Source organism: Bactrocera latifrons, unplaced genomic scaffold (genome assembly GCF_001853355.1).
Source record: "Bactrocera latifrons isolate USDA-ARS-PBARC rearing strain unplaced genomic scaffold, ASM185335v1 scaffold_417, whole genome shotgun sequence".
NCBI lineage: Eukaryota > Metazoa > Arthropoda > Insecta > Diptera > Tephritidae > Bactrocera > Bactrocera latifrons.
In genome coordinates this window covers 189137-211192 of record NW_017537065.1, presented here as the reverse complement: position 1 = coordinate 211192, position 22056 = coordinate 189137, and the positions used below count along the sequence as shown (strand labels likewise).

The window sequence follows — 22056 nt, the reverse complement described above, 5'->3', positions numbered from 1 at the left end:
CGTCGTAGTTTAAACGCTTTTCCTACATCACCAACTAAATGTGTCTTAGGAGAAAGTGGCTTACCGTCAATAAAGGAAAGAGTTTACGAAAAAACGATACAACTTCTTCCAAAAATACTTAATTCTCCGAACACTGGCATTCAGAAATGTATAACGCTTGCAGCTAAACACAAAAGGAATTTTCAACTCAAGTCTATCCTCCGCCGCTGTCTTCAGTTTGCATAAACTTTTAATATTCATATCCCATCGAAATTTTATACAACCAACACTCACCCTGAATGGCTGATTACTGATGTTTCAATAAATACATCTCTACATAATTTCAAAAAATCCACCACCAGTAACACAGTTTTTCAACAAAACTTCTTAGAAGTAACTAACGTCTATAAGAATAAAAAATTTAAAGAAATTTTCACAGATGCGTCCAAATTAACTAATACTGCACATGCTGTTAGCACAGCTAACGGGACAACTATTACTGGCGGAATCCTTCCATCATATTCATCCGTACTTACCGCCGAGGCAGTTGGAATATATATGGCATTAAAATATGCTATCTTACAAAAAGGCAAATTAATTATTTGCTCAGACAACTTCTCCTCCTTGAACGCCATACCCAACATACGAAATAATTCCATAGTAATATCTAAAATTAGAGATATTTGCATTAAATATAAAAGAAAAATAGCTCTTCTCTGGGTGCCAGGTCACGTTGGTATTCCTGGGAACGAATATGCTGACAACGCGGCAAGATTCTTCGAATCTGCCCCCACTTTTCTTAACGAGGTGCAAGACCAAAATGACCTCAGTAAAATTTTAAGCAGACACATATGTATATGAAAAGAAAGATGCAGACTGGAAGAAATTTAAACACAAATACGCAATCGTAAACAAACTACGTGAAAAGGTACGCTACCCCCAAAAACATTGATAGCAAGCAACAATTTTCACTCGTTAATGATCGGACACACTCAAATCACTCACCAACATCTTCTTGGCGGCAATTCTACACCATCCTGCCCATTCTGCCCCAGCACATTATCCGTGGAACATATATTCAATATCTGTCCAGCACTAGAGAGATTAGGCAAAAACACTTTAATTCTAGTAAATATCAAACATTGTTAAATACACCATCTTTCGCAAACATTGTTAATATATGTAATTTTCTAAAAGAATGTAATTTTTATAATAAAATATAAACTTTGTAATTTAATACTATTACATCGGAGGCGATGGCCATAGTAGCTTGTACTCATTTCTTACTATTAGGTTTAATATTTTGTATATTTTCCCTAATAAATAATAATAATAATTTTGTTTTTTGCTAAATGAGCTGAATGTAAGTTACCCTAAACTCTTCATTTCCGTGCTGCCATTATCCGTGTTCTAATAATATTTTTCCTAAGTAAATTCATTTATGTTTAACAACAACTGCGTTTTAGCAGTTGAAAATAAAACTTGATACTCTATTCAACCCTACTGACACAGAGTTGAAATCCTTAATACCAAAAACTTGAAGTTTGACTGAAATGAATTGAAACCGATTTTGTTTTTGATGGATTGAATTCAAACCCATAAGACCGTATTTCAAAACTTAAACAAAATTGCAGTTGAGTTGAAAACCCTAATAAGGACCATAACGAAAGTATGCGAGCGAAAGTTACTGTACTTGTGCATCGTTTTCACTATATGTCATTCATTTGAGGATTAAGCAACAAGCGTGTCAAAAATGGTTTGCATAATTTAGAAGTGGTGATTTTGGCTTGTAAGAGGTAGAGGTTCTAAAGTCTTAAAAACCGTAACAATCAGCCATATTCATTCAAAAGCAGGGAATCAATCATTTCATTCAATTTGCAACTTTTCACGAAGCATTAAGTCATGATAGCGCTCCCTTTATGTTTAAATACCGGCTTTTTGCCCCACCCAGTCAAAAATTGTCAGAATGATTGGAAAATGTTATCGCTTACATGTTTTCTAAATATAATTAAAATATTGATTTGAAGAATAGACAGACGAACCAATAGTTTATAATACTGGGATAACTCGTAGACATATGTCATCATGTTTGTAAAGTTTAATCCAAACTATGAAAATCCCTTTTTACATTCATACACTTGTGGCCACGCAAACCTTACCACTATATATTTTAAATTTTTTTCGGACATTTTCGTTCGATCGGGCTTTTCTTAAATTTTGTTTTTTTTATGTTTTTAAAGAACATAAGTAAACTAAATTATATTATCTAGTTATAATTATAGTTTCTAATTTATTACGTTTAATGAGTAAAACACAAATTAGCTTTTCTGTGTTTATACAAAAGTGGCCGATTTTATTATTTTTAAAGTGATACACCGACTAAGCTTCGTGTTTCTTAAAAAAAAAATATTAAATTGAATTATAGTGTAAATGAAATTAAATTCAAAAAATATAAAAATATTATTTTTTCATCGCTTTTCAGTCTCTTACATTTTGAGCTCATTTTGTAAAGCTTACTATCGGTCAATTGATTTATCAATTCCTGAATGTGTTTTGTTTTTAATTTTTAATATTTTTGATTAATAACGTGCCATTAACTTATTTCTACCGCCATAAAGTGTTGTCAAATATGCACAATACATGAAGGTTTTGAGTGATAAGGTTTGCGTGGCCACGAGTGTATATATTTAAATATCGAATAATATTTTAGCATCAAGTTTGAGCAAAAAATGCTTTGTAATTCAGACGAATTATTTTTGCACAATTGTATTTCTGTGTCTTAATACGTGCTTTATTTATAAATTTCAAAGCAATTAATCAGAAGGGRTTTAAATACTTTATTATGTTAAATAAACATATCAGATTAATGGTACGCACAAATTTAGTTAACATCCGTTAAGTAGTTGCTTAACATATTTTTTTAGATTAATACGTTTGACTCGGCAACTTTCCAATATATTTACTTCTGGAAAGCATGCATCATTTGACTCAAATTTCTTCCCAGCTAGTTTTTCATGTTTGCAAATGAAACAAGTTTCATGGATCTTGAGAATACGATTTTAAATTGCAAAGAACATCACAGTTTTCTTCTAAATTCATGGTCGTGTTTGCTTAAAAATGTTCATTCTGTTCGTTTCTTCATTTATATTTAATATTTAGTGCCTTACCAAGTTGACAATTCGAAACACGCACCCGTTCCCGCCATTAAAAAATTGTATACATAATTCATATTTGTAAATTGAAAAGATTTTTTATCAGAAAATTCAATTTAAAATTAACCAATAATATTAAATTTCGATAAAAATTTTCTAATACTTATACAAAACTAAATTAATAATTTTTTCACATMAAAATTAGTTTAATTTTAATTATATATATGTACAAAAAATAATATATTATACATTTTTTCGTATATAAAATTTTTTTGAAATCTTATGCATGCAGGGATGCAAAATTTCTTACAACATTTCATAAAGTTTTGGATCATTTAGAACTATAATACTTACATTTATTAGTTTTAAACCTATATAAATAAAAAATGAGAACCACAATTTTAAGTTTTTCAGAGTAAAGGAAGATCTTATGAATAAAAATTCAATATATGTATGTAATTGTAAATACTACATATGCACATCGATAATTAAAACAGCTCTTCATATAGAAAATACATTTAAATCAAGAGGTGTGCATTCATGTCTGTAAGTACATATGTACATATGTATGTATATATATTGATATAAATAAGCTCGTTATTTTTATACATATGTAGTAGTCATACATATATGGCAATTCGTTAAGTAGTTGACTTAGGCAAAACAAAGAATTTTGATTTTTAAATAATAATTGGTCAGATGCATATATGTACATGCATACATATATCTTATGATAATTGATCGCTTCTGTTTTAAAGAGATTTTTTTTACTAATACCAGGTCATACGGAATTACATATCGGTATCTAAAATGCAAAATAACGTAACATTTTCGGAAATTTACTGGGAAAAAATGGTACATCTTATAAAATGAAAGATGAGTGAGAAAAAATTTACATATTGGTTAAAACAGGATTTTATCTGATAGCAGAACCTTAAAATGTTGGACATATGTCCTCATATGTATTAATTTGAAGTAGTGGGTTGATTTTAATGAAACTTGCAACTTCAAATTTTTTGATCATATGTTATTTTGTATTTTAGGCGACGATATATTTTTTCACTTCAATTGATTTAACATATTGTCACATATACATACATACATATGTAGGTTTTCCTCTTCAAAACTTTGTACGAGTACTTAAGCGTACATTTAAATACATATGTATTGAATGTATATAAAGCTACAAATGGTTTAGAACCAATAAAAGGTGTACTACTTTTTTTGTTTTGGTATTAAAAGTAATATATAGAAGACGGAATTTAGGAATTCAGCTCGACCTAAATTCTCTTCAAACATTTCATTACTTCTTTAAAAGTCATTACATGAGTTCAATATCAGAATAAGTTTCAAACCTTACGGCACTATCTCTTCCGTTACATTTGTTAGTACTCTTATTTTGACAAAGGAGCAAATTGAATGCAATTCCAATTTAGACAGTAAAAATATCGTTGTGCATGTATGTAAATAGTTTTAATATATATTCGTAAATAAACGTAAATATATTGTTAGTAGTACGTAGATATCTCAATCAACAGATTCGCTATCGATATTACAAATTAAGCTATATTTTTTGCTTTCCTTCCTTCCTTTGACTTTATCCAGTGATTTCAGTATTAACACTATATATCGATAAAATTGAATGCCTATTCAAGGTTACTATATCATTTGAAGAACTCTGAAGATTTTCATAATGTATGATATTCTCTTTTGGATTTCCGGATTTTGTGTCTATTGTTGTCGATCTTGGTTTTTCCTATTTTCGACGACGTCCTTTATTTATAAGACTACTATCTTCCAATGTATCAGCAATATTTTCAGGAGCTCTTTCCGTACTACTCCTATTTAAATTATGCAGGCTACTTTCATCATTAGGATCGCAATTAGATTTTAGCGCTGATATAAGGAATCTCAATTGCATTAAATGTGACGCCGTTATGCGAGGATTGCTACAGTTTTCTAACCATTTAAGAAATTGTTCTCCATGATTTATGGCTTCATAATCTTCATCTTCTTTTTTTAACGCCGAAAATTTAAAGCGTTCTTCTTCATCTGTTTTATTGGAATGATTGTTGTTATTGACATTTTCATCGCTACTATGTTGATGATTGTCACTTCCATAGCTAATATTAGATTCGCTTATACATCCATCATCATCTGCACCTTCGACACTTGTCGGAGTAGTAGCTTTACTTAATGAAATTACAGACGGATTGTTATTGATTTTGTACAATAAATTATCCAGAACGTCCTTGCAATCTGACATATTTGTACCGCAGTCTTCTGCTTCTTCATTATAAAGGGGAGAATTGGGAGCTTCTACTATTAATTGCTCATTTGGGCTATGTATTGGAGTAGGAACTAAAGTTTTTCCTGTGTTAGGGCTTGGTGTTGAGTTCTTGGCTGGTACTGTCGGTGATGGCGAAGTAGCTGTTAAATTGTTTTTTACCGTGCGAGCTGATAGATCTTCGGGCTTGCTTGAAGAATCTACATTTTCCATATGGGTAGAATGGATATTGTTCAGTATTGTTGAACTTTCCGTTGAACAGCTGTCAATACTTTTTGTTAGTTGAGTAAATAGAATATTTTCCAATTGAGAACTATGAGTGGATATATTTGATGTCAATGCAGTAGTTTCAATATCTGTTGAATTGGTCGCAATGGAAGACGGTTGATGTTGTTGTTTTATAGGTGGGCCATGAAAAACAGCGCTCGCAGTAGTTGGTGCTAACGAATTAAGACTAGCGCCCAAAGCTTTGCACCAATTAAGCCATGCGGAGTTTTTACCATCCAAAGAAGGTGCAGTCGATGAGGTCATTGATGCAGAAACATTTAGTGGGGTCGTGACATGAAGTTTCGCTGATTGATGTGGTGTTGAAGAGCGCAAAGGTGGACTTGAAGTCCCCATTGGCGGTGCCAGTTGCGATGGATATATATTATTCAGTCCCAACACTGCTTGCTGAGACTTCAACCAATAAATTAAGGGATCATCTGATAAAATAGAAAGCGATGGTGCGAGAGATGGGCTAGGGCATTTAATTTTGTTTTTATTATTATCTTCATTTAAACGTAGGTTAAGTCCATAACAGGATTCTTCTGAAGTCGATGATGGGGATTTTTGTTTCGCCCAATTTTTAACAGATAACCCCTGTTGTCGATCTCCACAGTCACTCTGAGGACTTTCCAATTGTTGAGGTTTTGTTTTTGCGTTACGTAATGGGTTTGTTGTAGCTCCTAATTCATTTAGACAAGACATTGCTGCCAGTCCAGGATTTAACTGTGCTAAAATATTTAGATTTGATGTAAGTTCATTGAAACTAATTGCTAGAGGTGATTGTGCCAGGCCAGAGAGCCCGGAAAGGTGAGACAGGCTTGTGAGTGGACTTATAGCAGTATTTGCTGGATCTGTTTGACGTGATACGTCAGTGCCAAAACTTTTATTATTCTTTACAGCACTGCTGAAAGCAACATAGTCCGTAGACAAGCCATTGAAAGTAATCTCTGAAAGTGTTTTGCTTGACGCATAATCAATACCATTTAGCGGAGACCGTCTATACATCATATCATCAAATTTAATTTTATTAGAATAAATGAAGGGTACAGAACTACCGTCCAACTTTTGACGTTTTTCGGGAGGTCCTACGAGAATAGCGGGCGATGTTCCCAGCTTTTCGGCCAAGGAATCAGCTGTTATTTTATCAGTTTGTCGTGACATGAAACGCAGCTTATCCTCGTTTTTGCACCACCCACGTAATGTGGATTCTGGGACTCCAATATCACGAGCCACTGATGCTTTGGACTCTCCATCATGAATTCGTTGAATGGCGTTGATTTTATCACTTGGAGTCAAACTACGCAATGGGCGTTTGCCCTTTGTAGTCATCCGAATATTCATATGGGAATAGCTGGAGATATCCAACTTYAGACCGTTTTCGAACAGTTTGAATTCTGGAAAAGAGAAAATATATTAGTAACAGTATGTCACACAAATACTTTAAAGATCTTTCATACATTTATCAGTATACCCAGAGATGCAAGAAATTAAAATTCGCTATCTGAAGGAATAGAATATGTTTGCTGTATACAAGGGTTGTTTTCTCCTCAAAAATTAACATACTGGGGCAGGATTGCCACAGTACTACTATCTATATCCAATAGAAATGCGCCAGTCTTTTAAAATATTAAAAAAGTTTTTATTATATATCCGTGACTTTCAGTTGTGTAAACAAAACCGTGTCACGCTGTTTATACATGTCGTATGTAAACGTGTTAAAACAGTTTTTCTTGAACATGCGACCTCACATTGGTAAGTAAGTGTATGTTATGCAAAGTGAGTATAAATATATAAAGGTATTTTATTTTGCCAGGCAGTCATTGGTACAAGCTTCACCATATCAAAAGTAACGCCTGCTGTTCTCCCTTATCTAAATTTACATATAACAACGCTGATACGCAGTCATAGCGTATTACTTTTTAGTGGACGAAAGACAATGCAACACACTGAAATGGAAAATGCTAATTGGTGCGCTTCCTTCGACACCGCATTGCATACAACCGTAGTTGCGACTGCGGAGACATACATTTCCTCGCGAAATTACGAATAAGCAACAAGCGAAATTTCGTCGGCTCTACGTCGGGTGCCTGGGAGTCGCGTTTATGCACGTGACTAAAGATTTATGATTTGTTTACCTGTACGCTCATTGCACTCATTGCAGCCAAAGAGATATACAACCCTAACACAATACTAAGAGCGCAACATGTTTGTTCGAGTTCGTTCGTCAACCAACTGTAGTCACAGTGGATATATGTACATATGTTGCAACTCACAGTGGGATCATTAAGGCAAATCATGAAAACAGGTATGCACAAGGCATATGGCTCCCCATTTTGTGGCAAACTGTCTTACATTATAGAAGCCTAGCAAAAACAACCACTTCATATTAGCATTAGCTCCGCCCAAAAATATGAAGAGAGGCAGGAGATTGCTTTTAAACTAACGAGTGGGGAATCAATATGCAATGCTAGGATACGTAATTTATTAACGCAAGAGACATTTTGAATAAGAGAAGTATAAATTTCTCTTGAATAGAAATAGTTTACAAGAGATATTGTAAGAGAAAATTTGAATATGGTTAAAAATTAAACAGGTATTGTTTGGCTGAAGAGACATCAATTCGCATGTAATTATTAACAAATTCATAGCAACATGTTGCATCTTTTTTGTGGCACATAAAATTAATCCGAGATGGATATGTATATAGAGTTATATAGAGTTATATACATATGTACATATATAACAATAATAAAAACGACGATACTAGTTGTGTTTCTGGTCCATGTGTTCCTTGGTGGTATAAGTAGGTTGGCATTTCAGAGTAGCCCATCATTGCTGCGCCCACAAAATATGGTTAATTGAAAACTTATAAAGAGTCATAACTATGAGACATAAATTAAATTCATGTTACTCCCTTTTGATATGTACATATATATGACATACATATGTACATATATGCTATTCTTTTAATTTAATTAAGATGATTTCGTTATGAATAGCTCTGGCACAAAGCAAAAAAGTCATATATTTTTTATGTTGAAGTGGTAATTAGAGAATTTTAATTTTTACACAATTAAATAATAAAAAGTAGTGTTAGCTGAAATTATGTTATTAATACAGTGCAATGTATAATCCTATATCTGAAGATATTTTTTGTTTAAATTCATTCAAATTTCTCAAGCGTTTTCAAAAAAAGTTTGGAAAATAATTCGTCTTTCCGTGAATTTCTTCCGAAAATAAGTTAGTTATATGGACTTTTTCCACCCTTCCATATAATAGGCATTCGCTTAATATGCTTTATCTGAATATAAGTTTTGCCTCAACCAAGAGGAGAACTAAGATTCGGATATAACCAACCGACTCAAAGCGAGGAAATATATATTATATGTATATCACTTCACTTTATTCACTCGAAAAAATCGTCAATGAATTGCAATCCTATTTGTTATACTAATGAAAATAGACTTAATTACTTTTTCTTTTTGTTTCGTTTCCGAAATCTATTTATTCTACTAAAATCAACCTTATCAACCAAATGAGACCTACGTAATATTTGTGAAATAATCTGCCTATATTAGTGTGGGCAAAACAAAAAGGTTTTTTCGCTTGGTACTCTGAGCCATTAATTATAGTGGAAAGATCCTCTGCTTGATGGTTTTATATTATTTTCTTATTATATTTCTTAAAGATTTTGAACAACCCTTGCCTATAACCGTGTAAAAAATTTAACCAATTATGTTACGAGGAAAAAATCAGTCGGAAGTCATTTTATCAGGGATATGACCTTCAGACCACTATCTTGACCAATTTCATTCTTATACAGACTTCTATCAGCACTAAGGTCTACATATTCGGTATCTGAGAACTTGAAAAGTTATGGTACGAGTTRAGTTCCACTATTTTTCGACGTAAAATTGCATACTTTAACTACGCTTTTGTCTGAAAACTTTTATTTCAATAATAAATAAATAAATAAAAATATTGTTATGCGTCAAATTGGTAAAATAGTTCCTGAGATATAAGATTTTAGCCAAGGGTTGGCGATACCACGCCCATTGTTCAATTTTAACACCAGCTTCCATGAAGTCAATTCGTTTAATTTTCCGACTCATTATATTACACTTTTAATAACTTTCAACATAATTGTTATATGTGGTGTGGGCATGGTCTTCATCTCATTTTCTCTACTTTTACAGTATTCGAAGATGTATTAGGAACATTTTTCTCGGCAAGTTTGATTCAAATAGCTGTAATGGTTTGTGAGATATGCACACTGAACCTATTCGAGGGTATGCCATGCCAATAGATTTTCAAAAAATAATTTTATTTTATGTAATGTTTGCAAAAAAATGGATTCTCGTAAACGTGAATAACGTGATCCTACTTTTTAAAGAAAAAATAAAGAAACTTCAAATTTAACGTGGAATGTTTATTATCATTCGGAAATCCATTTTCTTGCCATTTAACTACTGAAAATTATCTCTTTCAAATGCTTGCCGCGGCTACGTTTCAGATGGTCCATCCATCGTTCGAGCATTTCGCCTGGTAACTGACGAATGGCACTAGTAATTTTTTACTCCAAGGCCGGAATCGAAGCGGGACTGTCCGCATTGATTTTCTTATTCTTCTTAATTGGCGTAGACACCGCTTACGCGATTTTAGCCGAGTTAACAAACGCGCGCCTGTCGTTTCTTCTTTTCGCTACGTGGCGCCAATTGGATATTCCAAGSGTAGCCAGGTCCTTCTCCACCTGGTCCTTCCAACGGCGTGGAGGTCTTCCTCTTCCCCTGCTTCCCACGGCGGGTACAGCGCCGAATACTTTCAGAGCTGGACTGTTTTCGTCCATTCGGACAACATGACCTAGCCAGCGTAGCCGCTCTCTTTTAATTCACTGAACCATGTCATTGTCGTCATATATCTATTACAGCTCATCAATCCATCGAATGCGACATTCACCGTGGCCAACACGCAAAGGACCATAAATATTTCGCTGAACTTTTCTCTCGAAGACTCGCAACGTCGACTCATCAGTTGTTGTCATCGTCCAAGCCTCTGCTACGACGGGAATTATGACTTATAGAGTTTGGTTTTTGTTCGTCGAGAGAGGACTTTGCTTCTCAACTGCCTACTCAGTCCGAAGTAGCAACTGTTGGCCAGAGTTATCCTGCGTTGGATTTCGAGGCTGACATTGTTGGTGGTGTTTACGCTGGTTCCAAGATAGTTGAAATTATCTGCAACGTTCTACGTAGAGGGAAATTACAAAGCCTTGATAAATGATCTAATAATATCATATAGAACTTTGGCTTGTACTATGATCTTAGAAATACATAAGCTGCTGATATGGGTAACGCGCAAGGCGAAAGGTTTTATCAGGGATATTTTATCAATGAAAAATACGCTATCAAGAGAAATATTATATTATAAAAACCAAAAAAAAAAACTCTAATCTTACGTGTAATTGGTTATAGAAACATAATATTATTTCTGAAATATCTATGTATAGTATATGTTATTTTTGCTAAAAACGTACAAAAAAATGGAACGTTAAATATATTTTCCATTTGTCTGTTTAGAATCAACCAAAGTGACTACGCTAATATAATTGTAAGTGAATTAATAACTTTCCAAAGATATGAACATATATGTGTCGTTATAATTTTATTATTACATTTCTATAAACTTTTCTGACGATCTCCACCGTTGGGTATTTAAATGTGAAAATATTCATACATACATACATATATATGTATGAATAAATGTAAGGCACAGGAATATATATATAATATATAGTATGTAATAATAATGCGTGGGTAAACGTAGTACAAACATTATGAATGCATAATGCATTTGTGCATAAGTATAAAAGTTTGAACATACATATGTATAAAAGTTTACTATCCAATGACAGCATTAGAGTCTGGCAAATAAAGGTCAACAAAGGAAACTATTTAAAACATATGTATGGTATATGTAAGTCTTTATTCAAGACTGGTACTTGTATCTTGGAATGCTTTGTGTATATGTCTGAGTATATTATATATGTATATATTACTTGGTATTAATAGTTCATTCATTTTATATGTATATATGTAAACACCGGAGTATATAAAAATATAAGAGAAAAGAAAAAATGTGTTGTATGTAGCTTCTCAATGCTTTGCTATGGGTCCATTGCTAGCTCTGAGCTCCGTTGCAAACGTACTAATTTGTATGTGTATAAATATTGTAACAGTGTGCCATATACTGATTTTTATGTCTTTTATATGCTTAGCTTGTTGTGACGAGACAATGCAATAAAAAAGAACTAAAATAGAAATGCGAATCAGATGATAATTCCTTTCTCCCTCGTTTTATACTCATATGCTTTCACGTAGACACATAAATATATAATATATATGTATTTATATATATATATATATGTATATATAGTTAGAAGTTGTGAACTGTGCTATTTACTTGCTTCCGGGATTGTGAATGAAAATCAGCTGATACTGCTGGATGATAATGTAATACGAATAAAATACATACATAAATACGTATTGCTCAAATATGTATGTGCAGGTTTGTTTATACCCATAACATATGTGTGTCATGAAATTCGTTTTTATTATTAACTCTAATTCATAAATCGGGATCCTGAAGAAATTTGATTACGAAATATACGAAAAGATAAGATATTCAATGTAGAACCATATGAAATTGTTTTCGATTTGTCGTATATAACGCGACCTTGGGATTTGCATACAAATCCGCAAGAATTGTTTGTGGTAAAAGAAAGTTTATGACTTACATATGTTTGCAATCCTGGATATGGTAAAAACGAAGACAACAAAAATAATTGAAATGTGAAGTAAGATCCCATAATAGTTAATTGCCAAAATTTGAGTAAATAATTAAAAAGTGAAAGAAGATCCCATAATATTAAATAGCCTAATTTTGAGCACTTCGTTTGCGTACTAGAAATTTTTATCCTCTTTCACGTCTTAATATATTTACTTCAAGTTTTATGAAGGCCAAATATTGTTAACAATACTCTGGTTTATCTACAATTACTGGTAACACCTAACACTAATCGGGATAGATATGAAATAAAATTAGGTCATTATTTGCACTTAATCGAAAATATAAATTTGGAAAAGAGAATCAGAGGGAGGAGACACATATGTATGTGATTAAAGAAATTCATAAACACTCAAGCTATATTAACCAAACTTGCTAAAGACAACCCTCTCCATTCTTTCAACATACTGGAAATTCAGGTAATACTGAAAACTAATAAATTTGACTACTCACTTGCAAACGAAGTATGTCAGAWAGTTTAATTTTACTGTAAAGCTGGTACGTAAGGAAAGACTGGTGAAATTGGCCTACAACTACTTGTTACAATTTTAAATTCTGTTCAAATCTTTCACTTTATAATTGGGAAACCGTATGGATCACAATGAAATTTGATATCTTTCTACATAAATTTATGTGTATTATAAATCATAGATTCACAATATCATTTCGCTTCAGTGGCATGCACGTAGGCCAATTAGAGGCCGGGACAAGCTCTCTTTTTGTAATTTTTCATTCACAGACATTTTTCATCCGATTTCCCTTACAAATTTAAAGTTTTATAATTTAAGTTGTATGTAGGTTCATTACGGCACTTTATTGGTTTTTATACTCTCGCAACAAAGTTGCTAAAGAGAGTATTATAGTTTTGTTCACATAACGGTTGTTTGTAAGTCCTAAAACTAAAAGAGTCAGATATAGGGTTACATATACCAAAGTGATCAGGGTGACGAGTAGAGTTGAAATCCGTCTGTCCGTCTGTCCGTCCGACCATGCAACCTGTAACTTGAGTAAAAATTGAGATGATGAAACTTGGTACACGAATTTCTTGGCTCCATAAAAAGGTTAAGTTCGAAGATGGGAAAAATCTGCCCACTGCCACCCCCACAAAATGGCGGAAACCGAAAACCTATAAAGTGTCATAACTAAGCCATAAATAAAGATATTAAAATGAAATTTGGCACCAAGGATCGCATTAGGGAGGGCATATTTGAACGTAATTTTTTTGGAAAAGTGGGCGTGGCCTAACTTTTTTGTACATATCTCGAAAACTACTATAGCTATGTCAACCAAACTGTATAGAGTCGTTTCTTTTAGGCATAACCACGCCCACCTCCCATACAAAGGTTATGTTGAAAATCACTAAAAGTGCGTTAACCGACTAACAAAAAACGTCAGAAACACTAAATTTTACGGAAGAAATGTCAGAAGGAAGCTGCATCCAGGTTTTTTTATAAATTGCAAATGGGAGTGGCGTCGCCCACTTATGGACCAAAAACCATATCTCAGGAAGTACTCCACCGATTTCAATGAAATTCGTTATATAATATTTTCTTAACACCCTGATGACATGTACMAAATATGGGTGAAATCGTTTCACAACCACGCCTGAAATCTCGATTATCACTTTGTCATGCGAGAGTATAAAATGTTCGGTGACACCCGAACTTAGCCCTTCCTTACTTTTTAATTATTGAAATTTTGTAGGCCTAGTAATAGCCCGATTCCACTTATATGCAATATCAACCTCCCATGTATTCCAAGGTACAGAGTGATACGATTTCCTTAAAAAAAACACTAGTTGTTAAGGCAATGCAAATGTTTTTTACTTTATGTAAAGTCCTCTCTCGACGAACAGTAACAAAACAGTCACTCATTATTCCCGTCCTGCTATATGGTGCAGAGGCATTAACGATGACAGCATCTGATGAGTCGACGTAGCCATGTAGCGAAGAGAATAAGCGACTGGGGCGCTGTTGTTAACTCGGCTAAAATCATAAGCGGTTACTACGCCAGTAAAGAAGAGGAAGAAAGAACAACCGATAGAGAATTCGATGATGATTTTTGAGTACTTTTCCACAAAATTAAGTCATATATCATGAATAGCACGTTCAATATTAAATTCTAAAGCTTCAAGAGAGTCTGGTACATTTCTTAAGACAATTGATCCCAAATAACCCCAAAAAGAGTAGTCTAATGGTGTAAGTCACAACTTGTTGAGACTTCAGTTCTTGCACATGCTGTGTGGCACGTGGCCTTGTCTTGTTAGAACCAGATCAACGGACTGATGCTTAGAAAACAGTCAAAAAACTACACCAAACTGCCAATTTAGGTTAATGTGATGGTTGTTCATGAATAATTTAGAATAGAACCGAAAGTTTTGTTTATTTACCGCACCATTCAGAAACAAGTGGCTAGATGTGTATATACAAGTTACAAGGATATCGACTTTAAATTTAAATTGGTCGAAATTTTCAACAATTCGACGAATAAAGAGCAATTGGAGAACGGTTACTTTAATTATAGAATTGAATAATTTGTAAACGTTGTTCTTACGTATATTTGTCCGTGATGAAATTATACATATTATTGAATTCAAATAAAAAAAATACACATCATAATTACTAAAAATGGGAGAAACGAACCCTTCGAAATCATATCATCCCTAAAGGAAAACCCAGTACATGCTCTCCTTGGGATACGTGCCCCAAAGTAAAAATAAGATTTAAATTTGTCGCCACTTTAATTAATATCTTCACAGTTGTCGATGTAAAAACAGTATTCCGAATATGTTTATGCATTTTCGAACCTCGGCCGCCATAAACCCTAAATCTTCCGATAATTTAGGGACACCATTCATGTATTGTTTGCATGTTCAGACGGACAGACAGTCACTCGGAATTCAACTCCTCTTGTCACCCTGATCATTTATACTATATACATAACCATATATCTATTTCAATTAGATTTAAATGATACAAATAACCGTAAGGGCAACAATTTTATTATACTATATACTATGTTGCGATCAATGTTTTGGGCAAGAATTTTACATTCGCTATTCGACGAAGCTTTAAAATAATTGGTATGTTATATTATGGGTAATAAACTCGGTAATATTTATCATATGATTTGCTTCGCGTCCGGAATATTTACATACATACATATATTTAACATAGCTAATTGAAGTGAGATATAATATATTAAATTAACCCAACAAAAGATGTTAAATTTAAATGCATAAATGCACAAAGTAAATTCTTAAAAAATGTTTGACACCAATTTTTTTAAATCAACGATTTTTTAATACCAGTTTTTGGTAAATATTGGAACGATCATAAATTAATAAATCTAAAGTACATTATGTTTCAACGTATTCAAACCATAAATTTCGCAAGTAATGTACATTTTAACACCTCCACCTGTTTGCTCGTATTAAAAGTTTATAGTGTTCGAAAATATACAAAATTGGCTGCGATAGCTTGACGACATTCTCTGATAAAATTGTATTTGGTATTCTGTTGTAGATTGGCAGCTGTACTCACTCAACTATAGGTAGGTTATGAAGAGTTAATGATATTAAATTGTACGTACATATACTTGATAACAAGTTTATGAAGATAACTCAGATATACATTGTTATATTCGCAATGAAGTCTGCTAGAACTATGGTAAATCAAATGAACTGGATTCACTTAATTTGGTAAGATATCGTACAAATTGACCGATGCATATGGTATGTCAGCTGAGTAAGCCGGACGTTTGAAAACTTAGTCCAATTTTCGTGATAGAATATCATTTTGTAGAGTAGTATAAGTAAGTTACAAGAGTAGACAAGGTTGTCAAGGAAACTTAACCTTTTACATCAAAGTGGTCGTGTAAACATGGGGTCGTAAAATATTGAAAGTGGACCGCATGAATTACTCCTGTCGTCATATCTACATGTGAACCGATAATGATTTCTTTATTCCTTTGAATGGTGTTCTCTGTTGATTTTCCTATCATATACTTAATTTATCAGAATGGCTCATTCGGCTGACTTGATTTCGCATAACTGTGAACATTCGGAAGTAAAATAAGAAAACATTTTATCTTTGACCGCAAATAAGCTGTAATACCCTTCATAGGCACATTTCTTATAGCTATTATGGAACCCTTTTTCATACTCTCGCAACAACAAAGTTGCTAAGGAGAGTATCATAGTTTTGTTCACATAACGGTTGTTTGTAAGTCCTAAAACTAGAAGAGTCAGATGTAGGGTTATATATACCAAAGTAATCACGATGATGAGTCGATTTGAAATCCGGATGTCTGTCAGTCCGTTCGCCCGTGCAAGCTGTAACTTGAGTAAAAATTGAGATATCATGATGAAACTTGGTACACGTATTTCTTGGCTTCATAAGAAGGTTCAGTTCGAAGATGGCTAAAATCGGCCCACTACCACGTCTACCAAATTGCGAAAACCGAAAATCTATAAAGTGTCATAACTAAGTCATAAATGAAGATATTGAAGTGAAATTTGGCACAAAGGATCGCATTAGGGAGGGCATATTTGAACGTAATTTTTTTGGAAAAGTGGGTGTGGCCCCACCCCCTATTAAGTTTTTTTTATATATGTTTCGGAAACTACTATAGCTATGTCAACCAAAGTCTATAGAATCGTTTTCTTCAGGCATTTCCATATACGAACTGTATAAAACAAATGGAAGAAATCGGATAATAACTACGCCCACCTCCCATGCAAAGGTTATGTTGAAAATCACTAAAAGTGCGTTGACCGACTAACAAAAAACGTCAGAAACACTACATTTTACGGAAGAAATTGCAGAAGGAAGCTGCACCCATTGTTTTTTTTAATTGAAAATGGGCGTGGAGTCACCCAGTTGTGGACCGAAAACCATATCTCAGTAACTACTCGACCGCTTTCAATGAAATTCAGTATATAACCACGCCTTCTTCCAATATAACGCTATTTTGAATTCCATCTGATGCCTTCTCTGTATATACATTAGAAACCAATGATGATAGCAAAATAAAACTTTACACAAATATTTGAGCTGCGGTATCCCTTGTGGAAAAATTGTCGTGATGGGACTATAACTTTTCAACGTCTCTAATATCGAACACGAAGAACTCAGTGCCTAACCTAACCTAACCTAATTTTTCACCGAAAATATCGGTAAAGCTCTCAAATATTTTCATGTAATTCAGAGGGCGTCATTTTATACTCTCGCAATAAAGTTGCTAATAACGGTATACATATATCGTCAGATATATGGTTACATATACCAAAGTGATCAGGGTGATGAGTAGAGTTGAAGTCCGGATGTCTGTCTATCCGTCCCTTACAAGCTGTAACTTGAGTAAAAATTGAGATGTCTTGATGAAACTTGTCATGCGAGAGTATAAAATGTTCGGTGACACACGAACTTAGCCCTTCCTTACTTGTTAGATAATTATTTCGGACACAAATAAAATTGAAGTAAATTAATCCTTTCCTTATTAGTTATTAAAAGTTTAAATTTGAAATATAACTTTTTACACGTACTAATCACCTTACTCTTAATCGATATACTGCTGTTCGCCTTTTAGTTGACTTCGTACCACACTAATCCCTTAATATGGCAACATATATCTAGAGAATGCTGAGGGAGACAATCAAAATTAAACTAAGTTATTGACGAAGTAAACAATTTGTATCCTGCGTTGGTAAATCATTCTTTGCAAAATTTGTATACTCTCGCACCATGTTGCTACAAAGTATAATAGTATAGTGGTTTGTACCACCTAAAACCAATTAAAATAGATATATAGTTAAATATTATAACTAACAAGACGAGTTAAATATGGAGTGAATATCTGTCCCTCTGTCTGTTCGCGCAAGCGATAACTTAAAAAAAAAAAATCATGATCAAAATTGGTACATATGTATATTCCTTGACACGCAAGGAAACTTGTTATTGTAAACTATAATTTGAATTACAATATTATAAATGCGGGCATTGGAGTTTGAATTTGTATCTGCCATTTAAAGCTGTTAAAAAATAGCCGTGTATACGTCTCTATGTTAACCACTCAACATATAACGGTTTTGTTGAAAATTCCTGACAATCATTCAAACGAAATTGGTCACGGAGAATTTATAATTTGAATATAGGATATACAATATTGTTGAGTACTACTTTTATTTTCAAAAACTATAGTCTCCTAGAGGCTATTGTTAGGGACAATTGACTAAATAGGACATTAAATAAACATTGAGTTTTACAGCTATTACATCATCATTTAAATTGTGCTCGAATATTTCTAAAAACTAGCAATTTTCTATTTATTTATTATTAGCTGCATAGTCAAAATTGCGGCAATATTACGATTCTTTTGGAGCCGTGATTTAATGGTACGGATGGATAGAGGAGGTTCTCAGAATTAAAAATATGTATAAACATAAACCCGCCTCAGTCTTATAATTTTCGAGATATTTGTATATAAAGTTCAAAAAATTGTAAAAGTAAAATACACGCTGTTTACTATGTTTACTCAAATTGCACATATTTTTCAATTAATATATTTTTAATTACATTGTACACATTGAAATATGTATATCTAAATTTTAAATTTATTGCGCATTTTTTTAGAAAATAAATATATTTTATAAACTATTTTGCGTTCCAACAGTTTCAAAAGATTTGTGACTTACACTTATGACAAGTATTAGTGTTGCCATATTTTGCTTTGTCAAAAAATAATAAAAAAAAATTTCTACTTATCATCTTTATTATTATCTAGTGCAGAAAGAAATTCGACAGAAAAAAACTCTGAACACCCCGGTGGTGGACCGCCAATTCATAAAAAAAATTATATCGCAAAATAATATAGAACTTATCTCTAATTATACAATTTTTATTTAACCATTGTTCCTTTATACATATATTAACAAAAAATTAGTTTTGATTAGTTTTTCACAACACAATATGGGGCAACATGGGTATTAGTCATGAATATAAACACACAAACTGCGAATGTTAACTTCCTATATGAAATTGTTGAACTTAATTGAATACAAATATCTCAAAAACCAGAAGTGTGCACCATAAAAAATATTAATAAAAAAGACAAATTTGCGATCAATGCCTACATGTTTCCTCTAACTGTTTTTCAATTGCCTACGATTTTAGTTTATCGAAAATGCAGACAGCACTTTTTTGAAATACTATTTTATTTTAAGCAATCATTGCACAAATTTCTTTAAAAATGCGTAAAATAAGCCAGAAGTAAATGTATCTAAATCGTTAAATTTAGTAAAAAGACACATCTGCTAAACGAGAATAACAGTTTTAATCCCAGATAATCTAAAACAACCCTTACTCACATAGAAATAATACGCTGACAACTGCTAAAATTGTGATAGCACATACAGTGTGAAATTGGTGGAATCCGATGATAACCGCGCTCATTACTCAGATAGCAGTTCTATTGAAAACTAATAAAAGCGCGTTACTCGACCAATTTTAACCAAGTTTAGTACATAAAGTTGTCTTTTCACATTTATGTGACGCCATTGCATTACATTTAAAACTTCACATACTTCATTGCAGTTTCATTGTTTTTCGTTTTTTTTTTTAAGTCATGTCCTTCCCTTAAATTCAAACTTCTTAAATTTTTAATAAATTTTAATATCATACTTACCGTTTATTTGAAACAGTTCAAAGAATGAAAGAGGTTCTGCTTCAAAGCAATTCCTTACTTTATATTTTATTAGCTTGTCTTTAATTCTGCCTAAGTTATAAAATTTTCAATACAAAACGTAACATACACACAATAACGTACAACTATTATTTTTACTCATGTAAGCAGTGTAATCAATCACACTTCAGTGCAACAGTTTTCCTTTCAAACAATTTAATAAATCATGTATGTATGTATATCGTCACTATCTCACTTGTAATACAATCGCGAAAATTTTAGCATAATTACTAAATCAAAATTGGACAATTGAATGTTTGTAGCTTTATAATAACTATTTTTCACTTTAATATGGATCAATATACATGTTTCGTATACATATTGATATATACGTACATTTACATAGTATATACGTTATCAAATTAGAAATAATCACACTTTCACTGAAATTGAGTTTTATTCTCTTCTTATTATTTGTCACTTCGCGTAGTTATGTCCGCAACGTGGAAAAGCACATTTATTTATATTGATCGTAACTTTGTCACCTTTTTATGCCTTCACCGTGGCGCTGTTGTCTCGTCCGCGTGTCCAAAGGATGTGATTGTGTTTCCGTTCAACGGTGCTTTGCGAACCTTCGAATATGAACGACGTACCGGTAAGGCGACAAATTGTCGCGAGTGTAAATAAGGCCCAACAACTATGAGCGCGAGCGCGACTACGAACGCGAGTGTCGCTAAACTGGACCTAGTGAGCGCCGAAGTTTAATTTTAGCGGCGAAAGTATTTGAATTTGCACAAATTTACCGCCACCATGATGGTCGTCGCAGAAACTACCGCCTTATTGTACGACAGTGTAGTTGCGTTCAAATTTACTACTAACGGATACAACATGGTTATGAGCACGTGTGCATATGTGCGAATGTTTTTGTGTGTGTATGTAATATCATGTGCATGCACATGAATTTATTAAAGTGTATGTGTTTATRCGCGTGTTTGCAGTGCTTCCTTTTGGGCATTTGGTCAGTTGCGCGCGCTCTTGACCAAGCTGAGCCAAGCTAAACCACACCACCGATTTTAGTGACAGCCAAAAATGTAATGATTAATAGGCGAGCGGCGCGTAACGTAAGCGTGCGACAAAGATAGCAACGTCGTAGCCAGCTGACAATCAGCAAGAAGAAGACGGTAAAGAAGGTAATCCGCTGACCGTATCGGACAATTGCGCGTCTACACGGGCACAATTTCGCTGTTGTGTCCTGTCAACCATACATTCGCACAAATGGCATATACATACATATACATCACTATGTAGATATTTACAATCACACATACCCTTATAAGGTGTGAGTATACATAATATAGCACGTGTAATTGTGTGGACCTATGTATGTATGTATGTACGTCAACCTCAATACCTCCTTTTCAAGATATAGTATATGTATGTATGAATATAAACTCATATTGGCAAAGTGGTGGTCATTGTCACAATTCTGACACTCCGCAAAGCAATCCTTTGCATTCTTCTTCCTTCTTAACGGTACCCATTGTGGCGTCAACGACGGCTGCGAGGACATAGAAGACGATTGCGATAACTGCGCTACGACTTTGACTTCGACGGAGACTGCGACTACTATGCTGTCGGACACTACGGACACATACTTAAATACCTATGGGTACATGTGCTACATATATTTGTGTACATATATATACATATGTATATGTACATATGAATGAACATCAGGCCTATTTCTTGCCTAGGCTAGCTGGGCCATCCTGAGCGGTTGGTAGGTTGAATATATGGATCAATACGTTTAGAATGCGCCTATTTAGAAAATATAAGATGTATTTTGATACA

General features: G+C 33.3%; 2 protein-coding genes across 2 annotated transcripts in view; one reads left to right on the top strand and one right to left on the bottom strand.

Moving 5' to 3' along the window:
- Nucleotides 1-22056, top strand: part of LOC108972696 (coiled-coil domain-containing protein lobo) — a 194348-nt gene that overhangs the window by 3167 nt on the left and 169125 nt on the right. The window lies entirely within an intron of this gene.
- LOC108972697 (protein distal antenna) lies at nucleotides 4200-21593 on the bottom strand. The gene is made up of 2 exons (XM_018939413.1): nucleotides 20209-21593; nucleotides 4200-7079 (listed from the first exon to the last, which is right to left on the bottom strand). Exon 2 carries the CDS (start codon nucleotides 7024-7026, stop codon nucleotides 4888-4890), a length of 2139 nt encoding a protein of 712 aa, XP_018794958.1. The 5' UTR covers nucleotides 7027-7079; nucleotides 20209-21593; the 3' UTR covers nucleotides 4200-4887.